This window comes from Oryzias latipes, chromosome 3 (genome assembly GCF_002234675.1).
Source record: "Oryzias latipes chromosome 3, ASM223467v1".
Taxonomy (NCBI): Eukaryota; Metazoa; Chordata; class Actinopteri; order Beloniformes; family Adrianichthyidae; genus Oryzias; species Oryzias latipes.
In genome coordinates, this window is record NC_019861.2 from 5,998,258 (window position 1) to 6,014,305 (window position 16,048).

Here is a 16,048-nt window from a genome sequence, read left to right on the forward strand (position 1 = left end):
TTTATAGTAAACAATATCCATGTATATGTATTTTATATATGTCATTATGTGTGTATGCACGCTATCAGAAAGGGTCAACTTATTTGCCTTCTCCGGCATACAAAAGAAAACATTTTTATCAGTTATTTTCCCCCCGGAAGTAAGACGACTTGATCTCTGAGGCACAGCCTTTACTTCCTTGTGGGTGCCGCCTATTTCATGACATCAACCAACCTCAGCAGCATGTCTCTGTCTTGACCACACAAACAAAGATCCAAACTTTTGCAAAGATGGATGTGCATATTGTGCGTATAAAAGCGTTTTATACAGCTAGCTCCATGGAGGAAGTGTGAGTGTGTTAACCTGGGGGCGGAGCTGGCAGTGCAGACTCTTCCTGGAAGGGGCTGTTCCCCAATTATCTACCTCAGCTCATGAGAAAGGAGGGGCTGTTGCTCAGATCACAGATTTTTAGAGGGATACTCAGAAATACGTGAACGGTCAAAATACAGCTTTGGGGTTTCTTTTTGTGAGGAATGAACAATTTTATTACACTTAAAAGCTCAAAAAGTTAATTTAGCATGAAATAGGCCCTTAAAACAGTTGGGCTGCAGGAAACCCAGATCTGCCATGTGTGGCGTGTCACCTGCTGCATCAGCATGTGGATGCAGACATGATGACAGCTTCAGAGGAAAGGTTGGTCCATCCTACTTCATGCTACCGTTTTTGTCCTTCCATCTTTTTTGTTTTCAGTTTTCTCAAAGTAAGGTATATCAAGTTCCCGTTAAAGTCCTTGTCTGACTGTGTCCTCCACAATCTTCCTTTAAACACTTATTTTTGATTCAACATATTTGTTTTTCTGGGTGTACATTTCAACGGGAAGCTTTATTTCCGAAAGTAAGTGAATGCAACGAGAAAGCGGCACGTTGCGCGCGAGCACAACGGTAGGGTCGCGCGCGCACGTGAGGTGGCAGGGGGTTGTGCTCTCTCCTGCTCTCTGACCCCAGCGGCAGCTCCGACTCACTGCACCCCGGCTCCCCCTCCGACAGACCGCGGCTGCTCTCTCTCCCCCCCTCCCGTCTGTCAGCGTAGTCTCTCGTCCTTCTCTCGGGCTCCTTCTCCTCCTTGTCTGGTTTCTTGCCACAGAAGCCAGCAGAGGTCCCGCCGGGTCGAAGGTTTCGCCCTACCCGCCCAGACTGCCGCAACATTCGGACTGCTGCTAACGAGCCCGCCCGCTGTCCTTCTGGCACCGCATGGACCAACGTTCCTCCTCCGCCGCCGCTGCCTCTGCGTAGAGTGCGACCCCGACCCGACACTGTTTCTTCGGCCACATAACAAGCAGAAAAGCCCAAACAAACAACAGAAGAAGGTACTGCAGCCTTTCCGCTTTGCTCTAAAATATCACCGGGAGGGGGGGCAGAGGAGAATAAAAGACAGGACCTGACACAAAGCCGCCACTTCACTGGCGGCTTGTCATTTACGAGGAGGAGCAGGAGGTTAGCGGCGGTGCTTTGACACCGACCACCTTTGGCTGTCTGGTGTTGTTAAAGGAGCAGAGTTCACGGCAGAACCGACCTTCCTTTATGTGTGCTGCACCGCGAGCGGCGCAAAAGTCATTACGTGTATGCACGGCATATCAGAAAGGGTCAATTTATTCGCCTTCTCCGCTTACCGGAGGGATTTCTCCCCGTGAAGTTCGCTTTGTGGTGGACACCGCCGGCTCTCGTGTGTCCACCGAGCGGACGGGACGATGTCTGTGTGCGACGCCGGCCGCCGCGGCTGGCGAAAGGCGCGAGCGATGCGAAAATGTAGAGCCGGCGCACATTTAGCTAGCTAAGCTAGAGAGCTAGCTGCTGCTGCTGCTGCTACTGTAGCCATAAGGTAGACAAGGCAGGGAGCCCTCCACCCCCACCCCATTTAAACTCACGCGCGCGCGTACTCTGAGGAGACTTTGAAGCTGCACGCGCACTAAATCAGTCCTTAGTGTTTCGGCCTACATTTGCGACATTAAGCTCATTTGTTGAGTCGCTGCAGAAATCCAGCTTTTTATGGCTTTCTTTCTGTTGGCGGAATGATTTTCCTCTAAACCTAAGTAAGTGATGCGCTTAAATAAAAAAAAATTCATTTGCAATCTTGAATTTTCTGCTGTAAAAAGAGTAATTTTAAGCCTAATGTTTGTATGAAGGTGTTCCCCTTTTGTTGCATCATTCAAAGGTTTTTTTCTTTTTTTTCTTTTCTTCCAACCTTTCTGGATCAAATGAATTGATGAGGGGGGGAGGGGGGGCATGCATCCAGGTGACCCAGAAACCAGAAATCAATGCTCTCTCTGGTGGAAATGGGGCAGTTTGGTCAAAGTTAGCAGCAGCCTTTGCCTCACCCGTTGTTGCATCCCAGGACTGTCCAGTGGGCGCTGCTGCTGCCAATTATTCTCCAGACTTTTTCAAGTGAGAGCTTTACGCCCCATGACTTTCTTTCCCCCTGGTGCCTGGATGCATCCGCAGGTTGGGTATAAAGCGTCTGGTAAACACAGCAACTATCAGGTCAGACAGGAAGGAGGCTCAGGGTAAAAGGAGACGCCGCAGCAAAGCTGGGTGAGTGATGCAAAGCAATGCTTGTCCTCAAAGGCTGGAATGCTTTTCTTTGCACATTTTGAATGGGATGGATGTCTTCTTGGGATCAGCATCTTAAACTTTCCCCTTTTGCAACACCGGTTTTATGCTGGGAAATTTCTGATCAACGTACAGTAAATTCTTGCAAAAAAATTTGCCTGCATTTAAAATTTCACACAATGTAAAGTTTTTATTTCATTTCATGGATACAATACTTTGTGTTTTATTAGACAAGTTTAATTTATTAGTTGCATTTTGTTTGGCTTAATGAAAAAAAAAAAGCGGTTGATGTGCAGTTCCATGTTGTGTCTCCAGAAAGTAATGTGTTTGTGTTTGTGTTTGTGTTTGTGGTCCAGACTGTAGCAGTGCAGTCGGTCAGTCGGTCGGTCGGTCGGTCGGTCGGTTGGTTGAGTGGCTGCTGGTGCTGCTGGCAGACATTCGTGGGCTTCTTGAGGGACTCTGAAGGATGACCATCGCACAGTTTGCTGCTCGGTGAACAAACGGCATCTCATGTCCAAACAGCTGAAGGATGGCTCATGGCAAAGTGACCATCACAGTGGACGAGTACAGCTCCAACCCGACACAAGCCTTCACGCATTACAACATCAACCAGAGCCGCTTCCAGCCTCCACACGTCCACATGTGAGTACACGCTGTCGAACACGGTCGAAACTGTTTAGCTTTTATCTAACAATGTTTGTGGGTCAGTAGTATTATTTCAGAATCATCCAAACAGCTATAGTGAAGCATAAATCCAATCTGGAGTATTTTAAGGTTTTAAGGCCATTAAGTAAAAATGATCTAAAAAGCCGTAAACTAGACTGAAAGTTCTTGTTTTAAAATTCTGCACGATGTAACTCCGGATCCGCCAAACTGAGACAGTTTTGGAATGCTTGTTTCCACTGTCGTCTGCTTAATGCTCATGCGGCTCTTTTTGGTTCTCATTGTAGTAAAACAATCAGATAAGTAGTGAGACTAGTTAAGTGTGCAGTCAATAGTGGCTGTGGTTGCTGTGACCTGTTGAATTTGTTGGAATCTCTACATTCGCTCCCTGACGCGCCACATGATTGGTGCCCTTTACTCCACAGCTTTCCTCAAAGTGAGAAATTCTGACATGCTTTATTTAAATTTCAGTCAAATTTATTGTCATCCTATTTTACTGTTTTTAATGTAGATGTTTTTGGTCAAATTGCTTTCAAGGTTCAGTGTTGTGTAGAAACAAAGTGCCTCCCTTTTTGAAGGCTCACACATTCCAGCAAAACATCAGTTTGTCTCCTATCCACAATCCTATTATTAAATAGTTTATTAAATAATTTAAACTGCCGTTTATTTAAAAAAAAACACTTAAAGTTATTTTTTATGAATAAAAACCAGACAAAAATAACCTATGGAGGATCATTCATTCGAACATCCGGAGCAGACGCTGCAAACAGTTTCCATGTGTTGCATCTATGCAGTGAAAATGAAAAAAAGGTCTAGAAAAAGAAGAGTTGAAAACACAATCTACATTTGCAGGCAAAGCCTTCTGAAATCCACATATTTGTTTTGAATACATAATGCAATTATTATTTTGGATTTTATGTTTTTTTAATATATTAAATTAATTTGTACCACTGTCAATTATTTTTATTTCATATGCTTAATTGCCCAGAGAGTGGGAGCTGATGACAGGATAGTATAAACACATTTCTCTCAATGTTTGAGTTTATATATATAGTTCATGAAAGGTTTATGAAAATGACTAACTATTGCACTTAAAGTCAGTTTTGATGTTGAACTAATGCTTCTGATGTCTACTAGTATTAACTTGTGTATTTTATGTGAAGATTTAAAAAAAAACTCTTTTCTCATTGAATTAAAATTTCAATGTTTTTAGAGAAAAGAAAAAAATACTAAGCTAATAAAAACATTCAAACTTATTGCAAATGATTAAAGTTAGTGTGTGTACACCTAACAAATACATTTTTAATTATGTTTTACATATTAACCTCATTATAAGAAATAGCCTTACTTTTCACATTAATTCTATTCAGCTAAAACTCTATTGTAGTTTAGCCAACTACGCCATTATGGTGTTCTGTCGACTAAAACCAACGGTCAAAATGACTAAAATATGACTAAACCTAAACAGCATCTAAGTCAAGAGATTTTGACTAAAACTATAGGAGAATTGTCTCTTGGAATGAAAAGTGCTGAAGCGCTGCAAAAAGATCTGGTCATCATCTTTAATGAATGCCCAGATGCAGTTAAGTTTTTCATGGCAAAATTTCTTCTGGAGATGAAGTTTGAGCATTCCAAAACTGGAGGCTGCATGCATATTCATGTGTTTACTGTAAGGGAGGTGGGGGGTTGAAGTTTTGAAGCCTGTTTAAAAGGCTTATTTATTGCAGAAATGTAAACATCTTAAGAGTCAGCCTTCACATAAACTACATCACAGATCCCTGCAGACTGCTGAGCTGAAAATCCAGCCATCCAGCATTTGTGTTGGTGTTTCTTTTATAGTGTTTACCCAAAATGCACAAGGTCTGGTGATTCTGTTCCTAATGTTTTAATTGAAACTGCATTTTATGAACAAAATTAGAACAATTACAGTGGATTAGTTTGGAAGTCCTGGGAAGGAAACAGTTTGAAGAAAATCAAATGATTGAAGGCCGATAAAGTCACATGAAGCTGTGATGCTTTTCAAAAGATTTGAAGCTATAAGGTTTCTGTATGAAAACAGGTGATAGAATTGTCTGATGGCCATCTGAAGCCTCAACAACCCTAAAGACCCACTTCAATGAAAATGGTGTTTTTAACATGTTCTTGTAGTATTTTTCTGATGATGGACAGCACATATAAAAAATTGGGATTAAAACGAAGTTTCCGAGTTTTTTTTTCTTGTTTTTTTTTTTCTGTGAATCAGGAGCAGATAAAAAAAGGAGTTTGAAAAGAGCTTGAAGTTGGGTGGTAGAAGCTACAATCGGCAGGTCACAAGTTCCCTGTTCCGTTTCATTCTGATGCATCCACTTGCAGACAAATGGATCCATGAACATGTTTGTTTTTCTTGTTCGAGCTGACATCTCGGTTGAATTCTATGTATTCATGATCCTTTTGATTTTATGTTTACTTTACAATTACCGTTACGAAGCCCATTGAGACGACTGTTGTTGTGATTTTGGGCTATACAAAAAAATTGAATTGAATTGACTCTCGCTCAAAGCTGTATGGCGGAATAGCTCCATTATTGCTCACCATTGTTGTTACACCGCTAGTGTAAGGTTGGGGGAGTGAGGAACTATAAGCCAGATGGATGACGGGAAGTGGCGGCGGGCTTACTATGCACCAACAGTCCCGTCCACAACTCGGAGGTGAATTTTCTGATAATCTCCTCCTGCTCTCCAGAAACTGTAAAATTCTAATCTTGGTAGAAAAAGATATGGAATGTAGACAAAGATCTGCTCGTAATTGAAGATCTACGTAGATTTGGCAAACTGAATGCATTCTGTACAGGAGACACGGCAAGGAGGAGATTGATTGACAGTGGTCTATAGCCAATCAGGACACAGAACACAATGCACTGTAACATTAAAAGAAAAAAGAAAAAAAATATTCTAATAAATCTGAAAAACAGGAAGACAACATTGTAGCAAAGGACCAATGTTTTAGTTTGTTCCATATTTCCTTTACCAGTACCTTTATAAGACACTGAAGCAAATGTCTGGATGAAGGTTAATTCAAACTGCCCATGTCAAATGTAAGGAAGCTCTCCTCTGTAGTAATTATGTTCAATAATTTAAGATGCACTCACTGAAATAACGAGACCAACACTCCAAGATTCTTCTATTAGAAGGCAAAAGAGCTAAGAAAAAATTCCCCTAAAGTCACTAATTTCCTGACCTTTTTCCGCTTTGTTGGTGGTAGGATTTAGAAATGAAGTTCAAGTCAAAGGGGATGTATTGAGGCCGTGGGGCCTCTCAGCAGATATGTGTTTGGATAAATACATTAGTCCATTTCCTGGTTTCCACAGAGCCTGCAGTGTTTAAGCCAGTCATTCTTTAAGTCTGAGTGGGAACCTTGCAATCACGCTATAGGCCCATCCCCCCTCCATCATGTTCAAGTGTGTTCTCTTCTAGGAAAGTAAAGACTTGTTTAGATTGGGGAGGTGGGGATCCAGCGTGCGGGTGGTTCTTTCGCCATTCACATCATTCAAACATAAAAAATGTAACTTCTGTGTTAGACACAGAAAGAGAGAGGAGGGTGCCCCCTTTTTTGAATTGGAATCCCAGCTCCAATGTTTTTAACACCCCCCCCCCCCCCCCCCGACAGAATATTGAGATTTCTCAGATGGAGTACAGGAGGGTCTTTTGTGTAGTTCAGAACATGCTGGTGGAGCGCACACATCGTCATACAATCTCTATCACACAGACACACACACACTTTCCAGCTAATGCATTGGAACGTGACCCTGAAGTCAGAGTTAGTTTTCTTCGGAGCATGGGACGTCCGTCTGTGTCCTGCCCTGTTTGTGTCTGGTTTATTTTTCCAAGCTGTCTGTATTTTTTTCCCCTGTTCAGCCTCCCTCTCCTCGTCTGTGTAATGAAATGCAACTTGATCGTATGCTTGGGGTTTGTTCAGAAATGGCTTCCTACTTAGCTTCCTACTTATTTAAATTATACAATCATATTACCAAAACAATAACCATTGGTGTAAAATAATATTTGAATGTTTGAAAGTCCTAGTACTAGACTAAAAATCCAACTTTCTCTCTGAACTGATACTTTATTTAACCCATCATGACGATCAGCACATGTATCGCTTTACTTTGCTGCTGCAGTCGAGGTCGGTGCCGGATAAGCCGGCTAAGCGTCGCACCATGTAACAAATACACAAAAAGTGATCTCAACCGAAAAAATAGCACGAATAAAGTACGAAAAACTGATTGAATATTAATTTATTTTGTATATAGTATAAGCAGAATAATGGCCTTCGAAGTGTTACAGTTTTTTTCTAACTGTATTACACGTGATACCAGCTACAAAGATTCAATTGCAGAAATACTGGATTTATTATTTTTTTGCTCAAAATCATTACACGTTCTCTTTTATGTCAGGACTGCAAGGAGGACATCTCCTATTCTGTCCACCTCTTTTGCAGCCATGTAGTGCAAACTTATAAATACTGAATAAGGCGGACCTAAAAGTTTTTAAATTTTCTCCAAAATGTACCTTGGTGAGCCTAATGTGTTGTTGTGTGACTTTGGTAAAGAGGACGCAGGAGAGGACAGCATGAAAACGATAAGGAGGGAAGTGAGGACGTGAAAGAAGACACTCCCCCGAATAGTACAATAATGTAGGTATGTGCATTTTGCAGAACAACATTGTTTTGGAAACCCTGAAAATGCAACCTGCAAAGAGACACGCTTATTAAGCACAGTTTAAACTGCAAGCTATCAGCTACACGGAGGAACATGGGAATCGAGCAACAGCGAGAGAATTCAAGATGAATGAATTCATGGTTCGCAAGTGGAGGAAGCTGGAAAACGAACTCTGACACGTCAAAAAGACGCAGCTGAGTTTCCGCGGAAACAAGGCGAGGTGGGCCGAGTTGGAAGACCGACTCAAGCGATGAATTCATGATCAGAGAACAGCTGGGAGAAGTGTCTCTATGGTCACTATTCAACTGAAGGCAGTGACGCTTGCAGAGGAATCGAAAATTGGGCAATTTTAATGAGGTCCATCTTGGTGCTTTCATTTTATGAAACTGTGCCATCTTTCCATCCTGTCAAGGACTACGGTAGTTCAGCAACTTCCATTACATTGAAAAGCTGTCCATCTTCCCCTCCTATCCAGCCCAACCACATCATCAGTATGGATGAGGTGCCGCTCACTTTTGACATCCCGGTGAGTCACAGTCGAACAGCGGATACAGTTTTACTAAGACTGGGAGGCTGCGCCGGGCAATTTACGCCACAGCTTGGGCTAACGTGTCTGCTTGCACTGTTCTTTGAGCTTTCGCAAAAGCCGGCATCATTCATAAGGAGCCACATGGCAACAACATGGATGTGACAATGACCAAAGGGAACCTGGCGTGTTTGATCGAAGCAGTTCTCACATACAGTCAATTGTTTTCACTCATGTGAGTCCACAAAAAAAAGGAATTCCACCTTCTAGGAAAAGACCCTGCCATATTTGTTATCAGGTTTTGCAAACATGTTAAACCTTGTTTGTTCATTAAACCTACTCATTGGTAGGGATGGGTTATCAATACTACTTCTCTTATCGATACTTTTCTGTGTGAAAACGAGGAGGGATAAGACAAGTAAACTACAGTGTGGCAAAAAAGTATTTAGTCAGCCACCAATTGTACAAGTACTCTCACTTAAAAAGGTGAGAGAGGCGTGTAATTTTCATCATAGGTATACATCAACTATGAGAGACAAAATGAGAAAAAACATCCAGAAAATCACATTGTCTGATTTTTAACGGACAAGTATTTGGTCACCTACAATCAAGCAAGATGCCTAAGGCGTCGGGGTTCCAGCGGTCACGCAGATGTCTTCTGTTCAGATGCTGAATCATGGAAGATGTGCTGTTGTGGTATGCCAGCTCTATTTTGCAGTAGAGACACTGCACCTTGTTCTCTTCTTTATTAAGTGTGTAATGATCCCACACTTTAGACAATTTCTGCCTTTTATTTATAGATCTATACTCCGCCATCGCGCCAACTAAATTCAAAAGGTCCGTGTGAATAAACGGTCCGTGTGACACAATCAAATCCCTGCGCCGCGCGTATAGTGCGCGTCATAGGAATTTAACGAGGCTTCGAGGCAGAGTTTTTGCCTCGAGTAATTTTTCTAATCGAGTAACTCGAGGAATCGTTTCAGCCCTATATAAGACCAATGATAATCTCCCTTCATCTGGGGCTCCCCACAAGATCTCACCTTGTGGGGTCAAAATGATCTGTAGAATGGTGAGCCAAAATCCCAGAACCACATGTGGACCCCAGTGAATGACTTGCTGAGAGCTAGGACCAAAGTAACAAAGGCTACCATCAGTAACACACTACGCCGCCAGGGACTCAAACCTTGCAGTGCCAGACGTGCCCCCCTGCTAAAGCCAGTACATGTACAGGCCCGTCTAAAGTTTGCTAGAGAGCATCTGGACGATCCAGAAGAGGATTGAATGAATGTAATCTAGTCAGATGAACCAGAATAGAACTTTAAGAAGAACTCTACTACAAATAGCCTCCTTACTTCAAACAACAACAGTGGAATAAAACTGTAGAATGATTTATTTTAGTTCATTTTACATTGTATGTTGACTAATTTGCTATCATTGAGGCACAAAATGAACTTTCAGCCTGTTAATGTTACATGATCATTGTTTTTACAGTGCTGGTAGCTGTATTTATTCCTCCCCTCCTTTTTATGAAAATTTCCTGCACTTATCTTTGATGTGTCTACATGTGTACTGCTAGCATTCACACCTGTATGAATACTCCATTTATGGGCACTCTTAGTTTTATGTATAACTGATTTATTATTATTGTTTGTCCTTTTCTTCGCTGCCTTTGTGTTTAGGCTCCTCTCAAAACAAAAATGGGTCCTATTCTGTGTTCTTTTTGTTTCTATTGGCCGTTTCACTCGTCTCTGCTTGTTGGGTGAGCTGGAAGAAATTTTGTAACAGGAGAACCTTTGATTAAGCCCTCCCTTCCCACCCCCCTGACCTGAAGCTTGTTCTTTTTGGGATGGTAGTGCTGAAGTTGATGGCGGAGCGGTTACGGCAATGGTTGACAATGTGCAGATCTTTTTATTTTGGTGATGGAGCTCTTTGAAATTTTGCTGTTTTTAGCCTCTCTGCCCTGGGAGGGCACAGTCCTACAATGAATCAATCCCTTTTGACCTGAACTGCAGGCTGTGCAGACTTCTGTTTAGTCTGAGTTTCATTGGTCTTTGAGATCCCTGTCCTTTCTTAAATGGCCTATATCATGCAAAGTCAACTTTTTGAGCTTTTTAGTGTATTATATTGTTAATTATTCACAAAAAAACACAGTTTGATCCATTCATGCATTTCTAAACATTCCTCTAAAACCTGCGTTAAGCACCAGCCCATCCCAATAGACGAAAACAAGTAGAAATCACATTGTGACGTAAATAAGTGAGGAACAGCCCCTTCCAGGTGGAGTCTGCGCTGCCAGCACCCCCCCCAGTTTAGCACACACACCCACTTTCTCTGTGGAGCAAGTGGTAATCGGCAAAATGCTTTCCTTTTATATCATCATCATCAAGACTCTTGCAGGGGGGGGGATGCCCCTTCCCGAAACGTAGAGCCGACCAAGAAAAACAAGGGCCTCCATTTTCTGCCGTTTTTTGCCAGAAGCTCAGCATCCATCATAGCAACCCCATAACGTTTAACATCTCCCGCAATGACGTCTGTCCACCGAGAACAGGGTTTGCCTTGACATCATTTTCAGCCCGCTGCTCTTGGGTTAGACTGCAAAATGGATCGCGTCGGATTGTAAGAGGGAAGACATAGAACGTGGCCAAACCATCTGGTGTGGCGTTGTGCGGCAAGGCAGGAGGCTTGGGGCTGGCAGGCTCACACTGATTCTTTCCAGAAACAATTAAGTGTGATGATGAGACAGCGTGACAGAATGAAGGAAAGTTACTTTAATGTGACAAAGGTGCTTTGTTTACATATCAGTCTTCTCTGCTGCACCTTGCAGGCACGCTTCTCACACGTGGAAGCAAACTGGTAACACTCATCACTACAATGGCGGCCTTTTATTCAGAGCGTTGTACACATTCCTCTGATCCATCAGAAACTAGAATCTCTTGCTGGGAGGTTCTGCAGAACTTTAGCCCGCTTTGCCGATGGCATTTTAGCCGATGCTAAGCGCATTAGCCTTAGCCGCTACCATGCTTCACTCATATTTATCTGAGCCCCTAAAAAGCACAGCAATCCACGTTTTTATATGTTGCTGGCAGCAACATGGCTCAGAGTTTCTGTTTGGTATTCATCCCAAGTAAAAACTAAGTAGTTCATTTCTCATAACAACGAAACATGCTGCCTCTGGCTGCAGTCTTCCTGTTGTCTTGTGTGGTGTTGTGCTGCTGAAAGAGGCTCCGTGTTCTCTGCTGCCAACTAGAGGTCGGAGGGTGAAGTGGACAACAAGAGTCGGACACTAAAGGACGCTCAGAAATAATTAAATAAATATTGCCCTGGCAGCATTTTGAATCAAAACAATTATTGCCAAATGAACTATCGCGATTTTTTTCTTACACCCCTAGTTTTAGCGACATCTTTGGTGTTAAAGGGTTAATAAACTTTAACAGTACACTAATGTATATTTAAAAGAATAATAATTTGACACCATATAGTAATATAGTTTTTGAAAAAAATTTTTTTTAATTCTTTAAAAAAAAACTTGTGGATTTGTTCTAGTTGACAACAAGAAAAAAATCCACTATTTTTCAAAAGCTAGTCTTCTGCCTTCACTGCACAGTCTATTTGAAGTAACACTGATGTATCATTCATTCAGTTTAAAAATATAGGTATGCATTAAGGCTAATTCATATTTATCCATTATAACTATAGACTGTATAAGCGAACTGGACAAAGTGAGTGACATCACCCAAAGAAAATGTTGTATTTCTGGCTCCAACTAAATAAAGTCAATTCAGTCGCCATTTTTTCTTGATACAGACGCTGCCTTGAACCAGTATTCATCAGTAAGCAGTGATTGGTCCAAAATTTGTCAAAGGTTTTAGCATTCGATGTTGGGCCAGCACCACCCACTTTTATTGAGTCATCTATTTGGCCAGTTTATAACTTGAATAACTTGCACTACAGAAAAATGATTATGAAAATAAATCAGGATTATCAATAACAAGTTAAAAAAGGGATTAGAGCAAGAATGGTTATTCTGACAAATAAAAAGACTGAGTAAAAGCTGTCTATTTCTCTATAGAAGTCTATGGGATTTTGGAGCCAGCAAGCAATTCCTGTTTGAAATGCAAGGGGCAGCGGTCACTCAGTCCAGTTCTCAGATACAGACAGTGGTTTTCACTGGATTAGCTGTAAACTATTTGGTAATAATGAAAAAAATAAAGTAAAGCTGGATGCTTTCTTCTGGTTTTTAAAGTAACTTGAGCTTTTCTTATTAATACTTTTTTGCCAAAAATTATATTTTGTAGCTGTTAAAATATAATTGAACTGTAATTGCCTAATATTTCAATTATGTTTGCATATACTTTTTAAAATGACTTAAAGATGAGCTGAGAAACAAACATTTCAAAGAATTTTATTAGAATTAATCTTGTTACAATCCCATAATTATAAATGTTTGCCTGAGACCCCATTGCCTCTACAGGTAACCGGCTCACATACAGCCTCCTGTCTGCTGTTGGTGGTTAGCCTTAAGGGGGCACTTCTTGACTGCCTCTGCAACCTTTTCCCATCTGCCCTCTAGCCAGTTGGATTGTCAGCTGTACAATTAAGGGCTGTGCCATAATGAAAGGGGCATTAGCAGAAGCAATTTATTTCCCAGCGCAGTGCCGGAAGGTTCCTCCAGTGCGGATATTCCTGCGCAGCCTTTGTGTTTTCTGCACTGGGCTTTTATGGAAGGGCTGCTGCTCGCTGAACAAATGAAGTAAAGGGGGAGGGGCAGCCAAGCACAAGGCCATCTTTCACTGCTGCTGAAGACCAGTTCTGATAAGGATTCATGTTAAAAGTATCTTCATGTTTTGCTCTTGTTGTCTTTTTTCCTCAAGGATTTCATTTCTCCAAATCATCATTGGGCTTTTCTTTTGTTTGTTCGTGCGCTGGCTCAGTCGTGGATCCACACACCAGCAGCACCTCTTCTGTGTTATTTCTCTGTTCATTTTGTTCCTCTGAGGTTTATTGAATTAGCTCAGACAGCTGCAATGCACAAGATAAGAGCGGCGCTCTGCGCGTCTTCCAGAGAAATGCTCTTGCGAAGGAGTGAAGGTTGTGATTCTGCGCGTGTTAATATGTGTGTTTATAACAGGGGGAGGGGAATGAGAGGGTTTCAGACAGAGGAAATCAGGGGCACAGTTTTAATTTTCTTTTCTTCTGAAAGAGTGAGAACTACATCAGAGGTTGTGAAAGTGCTGAACTGTCACAACCTTTGATTGTTTTATCATTTCTATCCCCCCAGCAAAAATGGCACATAACTGTCAAATGTTGTCAAGATGACAAAGGGATAATGAAGTACAGATGTTTTGCAGTCATTTATCAGTCATTGAATCTGGGTTTTGGTCCTCTGTGAGCCCATTCTGCTCCACTTTGCACAGCCCTTTGAAGGAGAGCACAGGGCCACACTGCAGTTATCACTCAGCCTTTTTGACAGATCGAACATTGGGTTTGGAAGATTGGACGAAGGAAAAGAGGTTGACAAAACTGCAGGTCTGTTGGGTAATTTTTCTAAAGAGAGCCTTTATTTGCTCAATTAATTGTTGTCTCTCATTGATGGTAAAAATAGGAATGCACTGTGGGGATCAGGTGTCCTTTTTTGTCCAGATTCTAAAGCCTTTGGGTGTATTCAGACAAGGAAAACAGTTTGTTCCAGACCCAGTACGCTTAAATTGGTCCGGATCAAGTTCTGGGGCTTCATTTATAAACGTTGTGTACGCACAAAAGAAGGCGTACGCCACTCTCTACGCAATAGTTGAGATTTATAAAAAGCAAACTTGACCGGAAAATGTGCGGTCCTTCACGCAAGCTCTGACCCAGGCGTACGCACAAAAACGGGTGAAATGAGAAACGCCGACACCGTCGGCAGATGGAAGAAACACGTAAAAGTGAAAATGACAATACTGCCTCTCAGAAATAACATGAAGACTTCACAAAGTAAGTCTTACAATTAACAGCCTACACGAACACCCGTTTGATCGATCAGCAGAAATTCAAATGAACACTTATTTGCAGAAAGAAAAGTGAAATATGTTCTGCAATATTGGCATGTTGTGCAATTCTTCCTCATAAATAATATAGTTAACAGAACGAAATAATGTACAAAACTGATATTCCCGTCAATGTGTCCGTCTGGCGGAGCAGATATAGGTGCAATCAGACAGATGGATAGATAGAGAGAGATGCATTCATTGTCCACTAGGGAAAGTTGTTTACATATTAAAACATTTCTTCATAAGCTACAGAATTATGGTATTCATGCATATGCCTTTAGTTTGTTTTATTTTTGATAAAACAATGGATGGCGTATGTCTCAACCATTCAGAAAGCAACAAGAAATTACATTTGCTGAACAATTTCCCATTTCCACGTCGATTATTACCGACATCTGTAGCTTGTCAGATGTAATTAAATGGAGGGAAATAAAATGCCCCATCACAATGCGTAATGACGCACAATGGCTGATCTTGCGCTCTTAGAAGATGTGGCAAATGGAAGAATTCGGAGTGAACGCATCTTTAGACAGCAAGAAGACTTGCTGGCAAACGAGGACGAGTGGCTTATGAGCCGGTTCAGACTTCCTCGAGCCGTCCTGTTGGACCTCTGCGGGCTTTTGGGGGGGTGTCACCCGGTGCATCTGGCGCGTCGGCGTCCCCCTGCGCCTCAGTCACCACTCCACTCCACACTCCAATTCTTGCCGCTTGTCTCTCATCAAGAGGGGTCAGCTCCGATGCCCCCCCCCCCCCCCCCCCCCCCCCGTGGCAGACACACTCTGGCGATGCAGCGCCAAACGTTTTTTTGCCTCGACTTTGATGTCCGACCATTTCTTTTTTAGTTAACCATGGTCTGAGGTTGTGAGGCTACAGCATTAACGGCGTCTGCCACTCACGTGGCTTTTTGGTATTAGTAATGCCCACACTGTGCCCTCCAAACAACATTTTTCTCCTCTTTTCCACCTCGCCAACGATAAATTCTACTTCACATTGAGTGAAGTTAAGTTTTTTTCATTTCCTCTCTGTGTGTGCCATGGTTTCGCAATCAATGAATATTCATTTGTGAGTGTTTCACTATTTATGGGCAACTATGGGCGTGTCATAAAGCCGCAAAAGCTGCGCTGCATTTAGAATCAGTTGTGATTTATTAAGGGAAACATCCGTAGGATGTGCGTGCGCACGGTTTTATAAATCTGAATATTTCTTTGGGTACGCACATCCTATGTTTCATCCGTACGCCACTTCAGACGCAAATCCTACGCAAAGTTTTATAAATGAGGCCCCTGAACCTTGCATTTGGTCTGTAATGAGAGGCGGCCTTTCCTAATTCGTAACAAAGCTAGTAAAGAAAAACCATGCGAACAAATTTCTCCTCACTCATTGGTCAGGTATTAAAGCAACTAGAGACAGAAATTGTGGAAGTCCTGCACTCTGCAGTCCTTCTATAAACTCTATATTTTGCTGACCAATTTTAAACGTCTGTATCAACGTCAGGCTTCTCACTTTTTACGTGCTTTTTTGGTCCGGTGGAGGCATTCTGCAGGGCAAATCTTTG

The 16,048-nt window shown here is 42.1% G+C and overlaps 1 protein-coding gene across 3 annotated transcripts in view; it reads left to right on the top strand.

The window, feature by feature from the left end:
* Positions 1-953: 953 nt before the first annotated feature.
* Positions 954-16,048, top strand: part of LOC101173128 (metallophosphoesterase MPPED2) — a 61,947-nt gene continuing 46,852 nt past the window's right edge. Inside the window, exons 1-2 of one of the 3 annotated variants that reach the window (XM_004066819.4) lie at positions 954-1,345; positions 2,942-3,227. In XM_004066819.4, the coding sequence (XP_004066867.1) occupies positions 3,115-3,227 (113 nt within the window). In that variant the 5' untranslated portion in view covers positions 954-1,345; positions 2,942-3,114. Of the gene's footprint in view, positions 1,346-1,962; positions 2,069-2,263; positions 2,568-2,941; positions 3,228-16,048 lie in introns of those variants that run through there. The other 2 variants (XM_020711795.2, XM_023952237.1) reach the window with 2 other exon arrangements.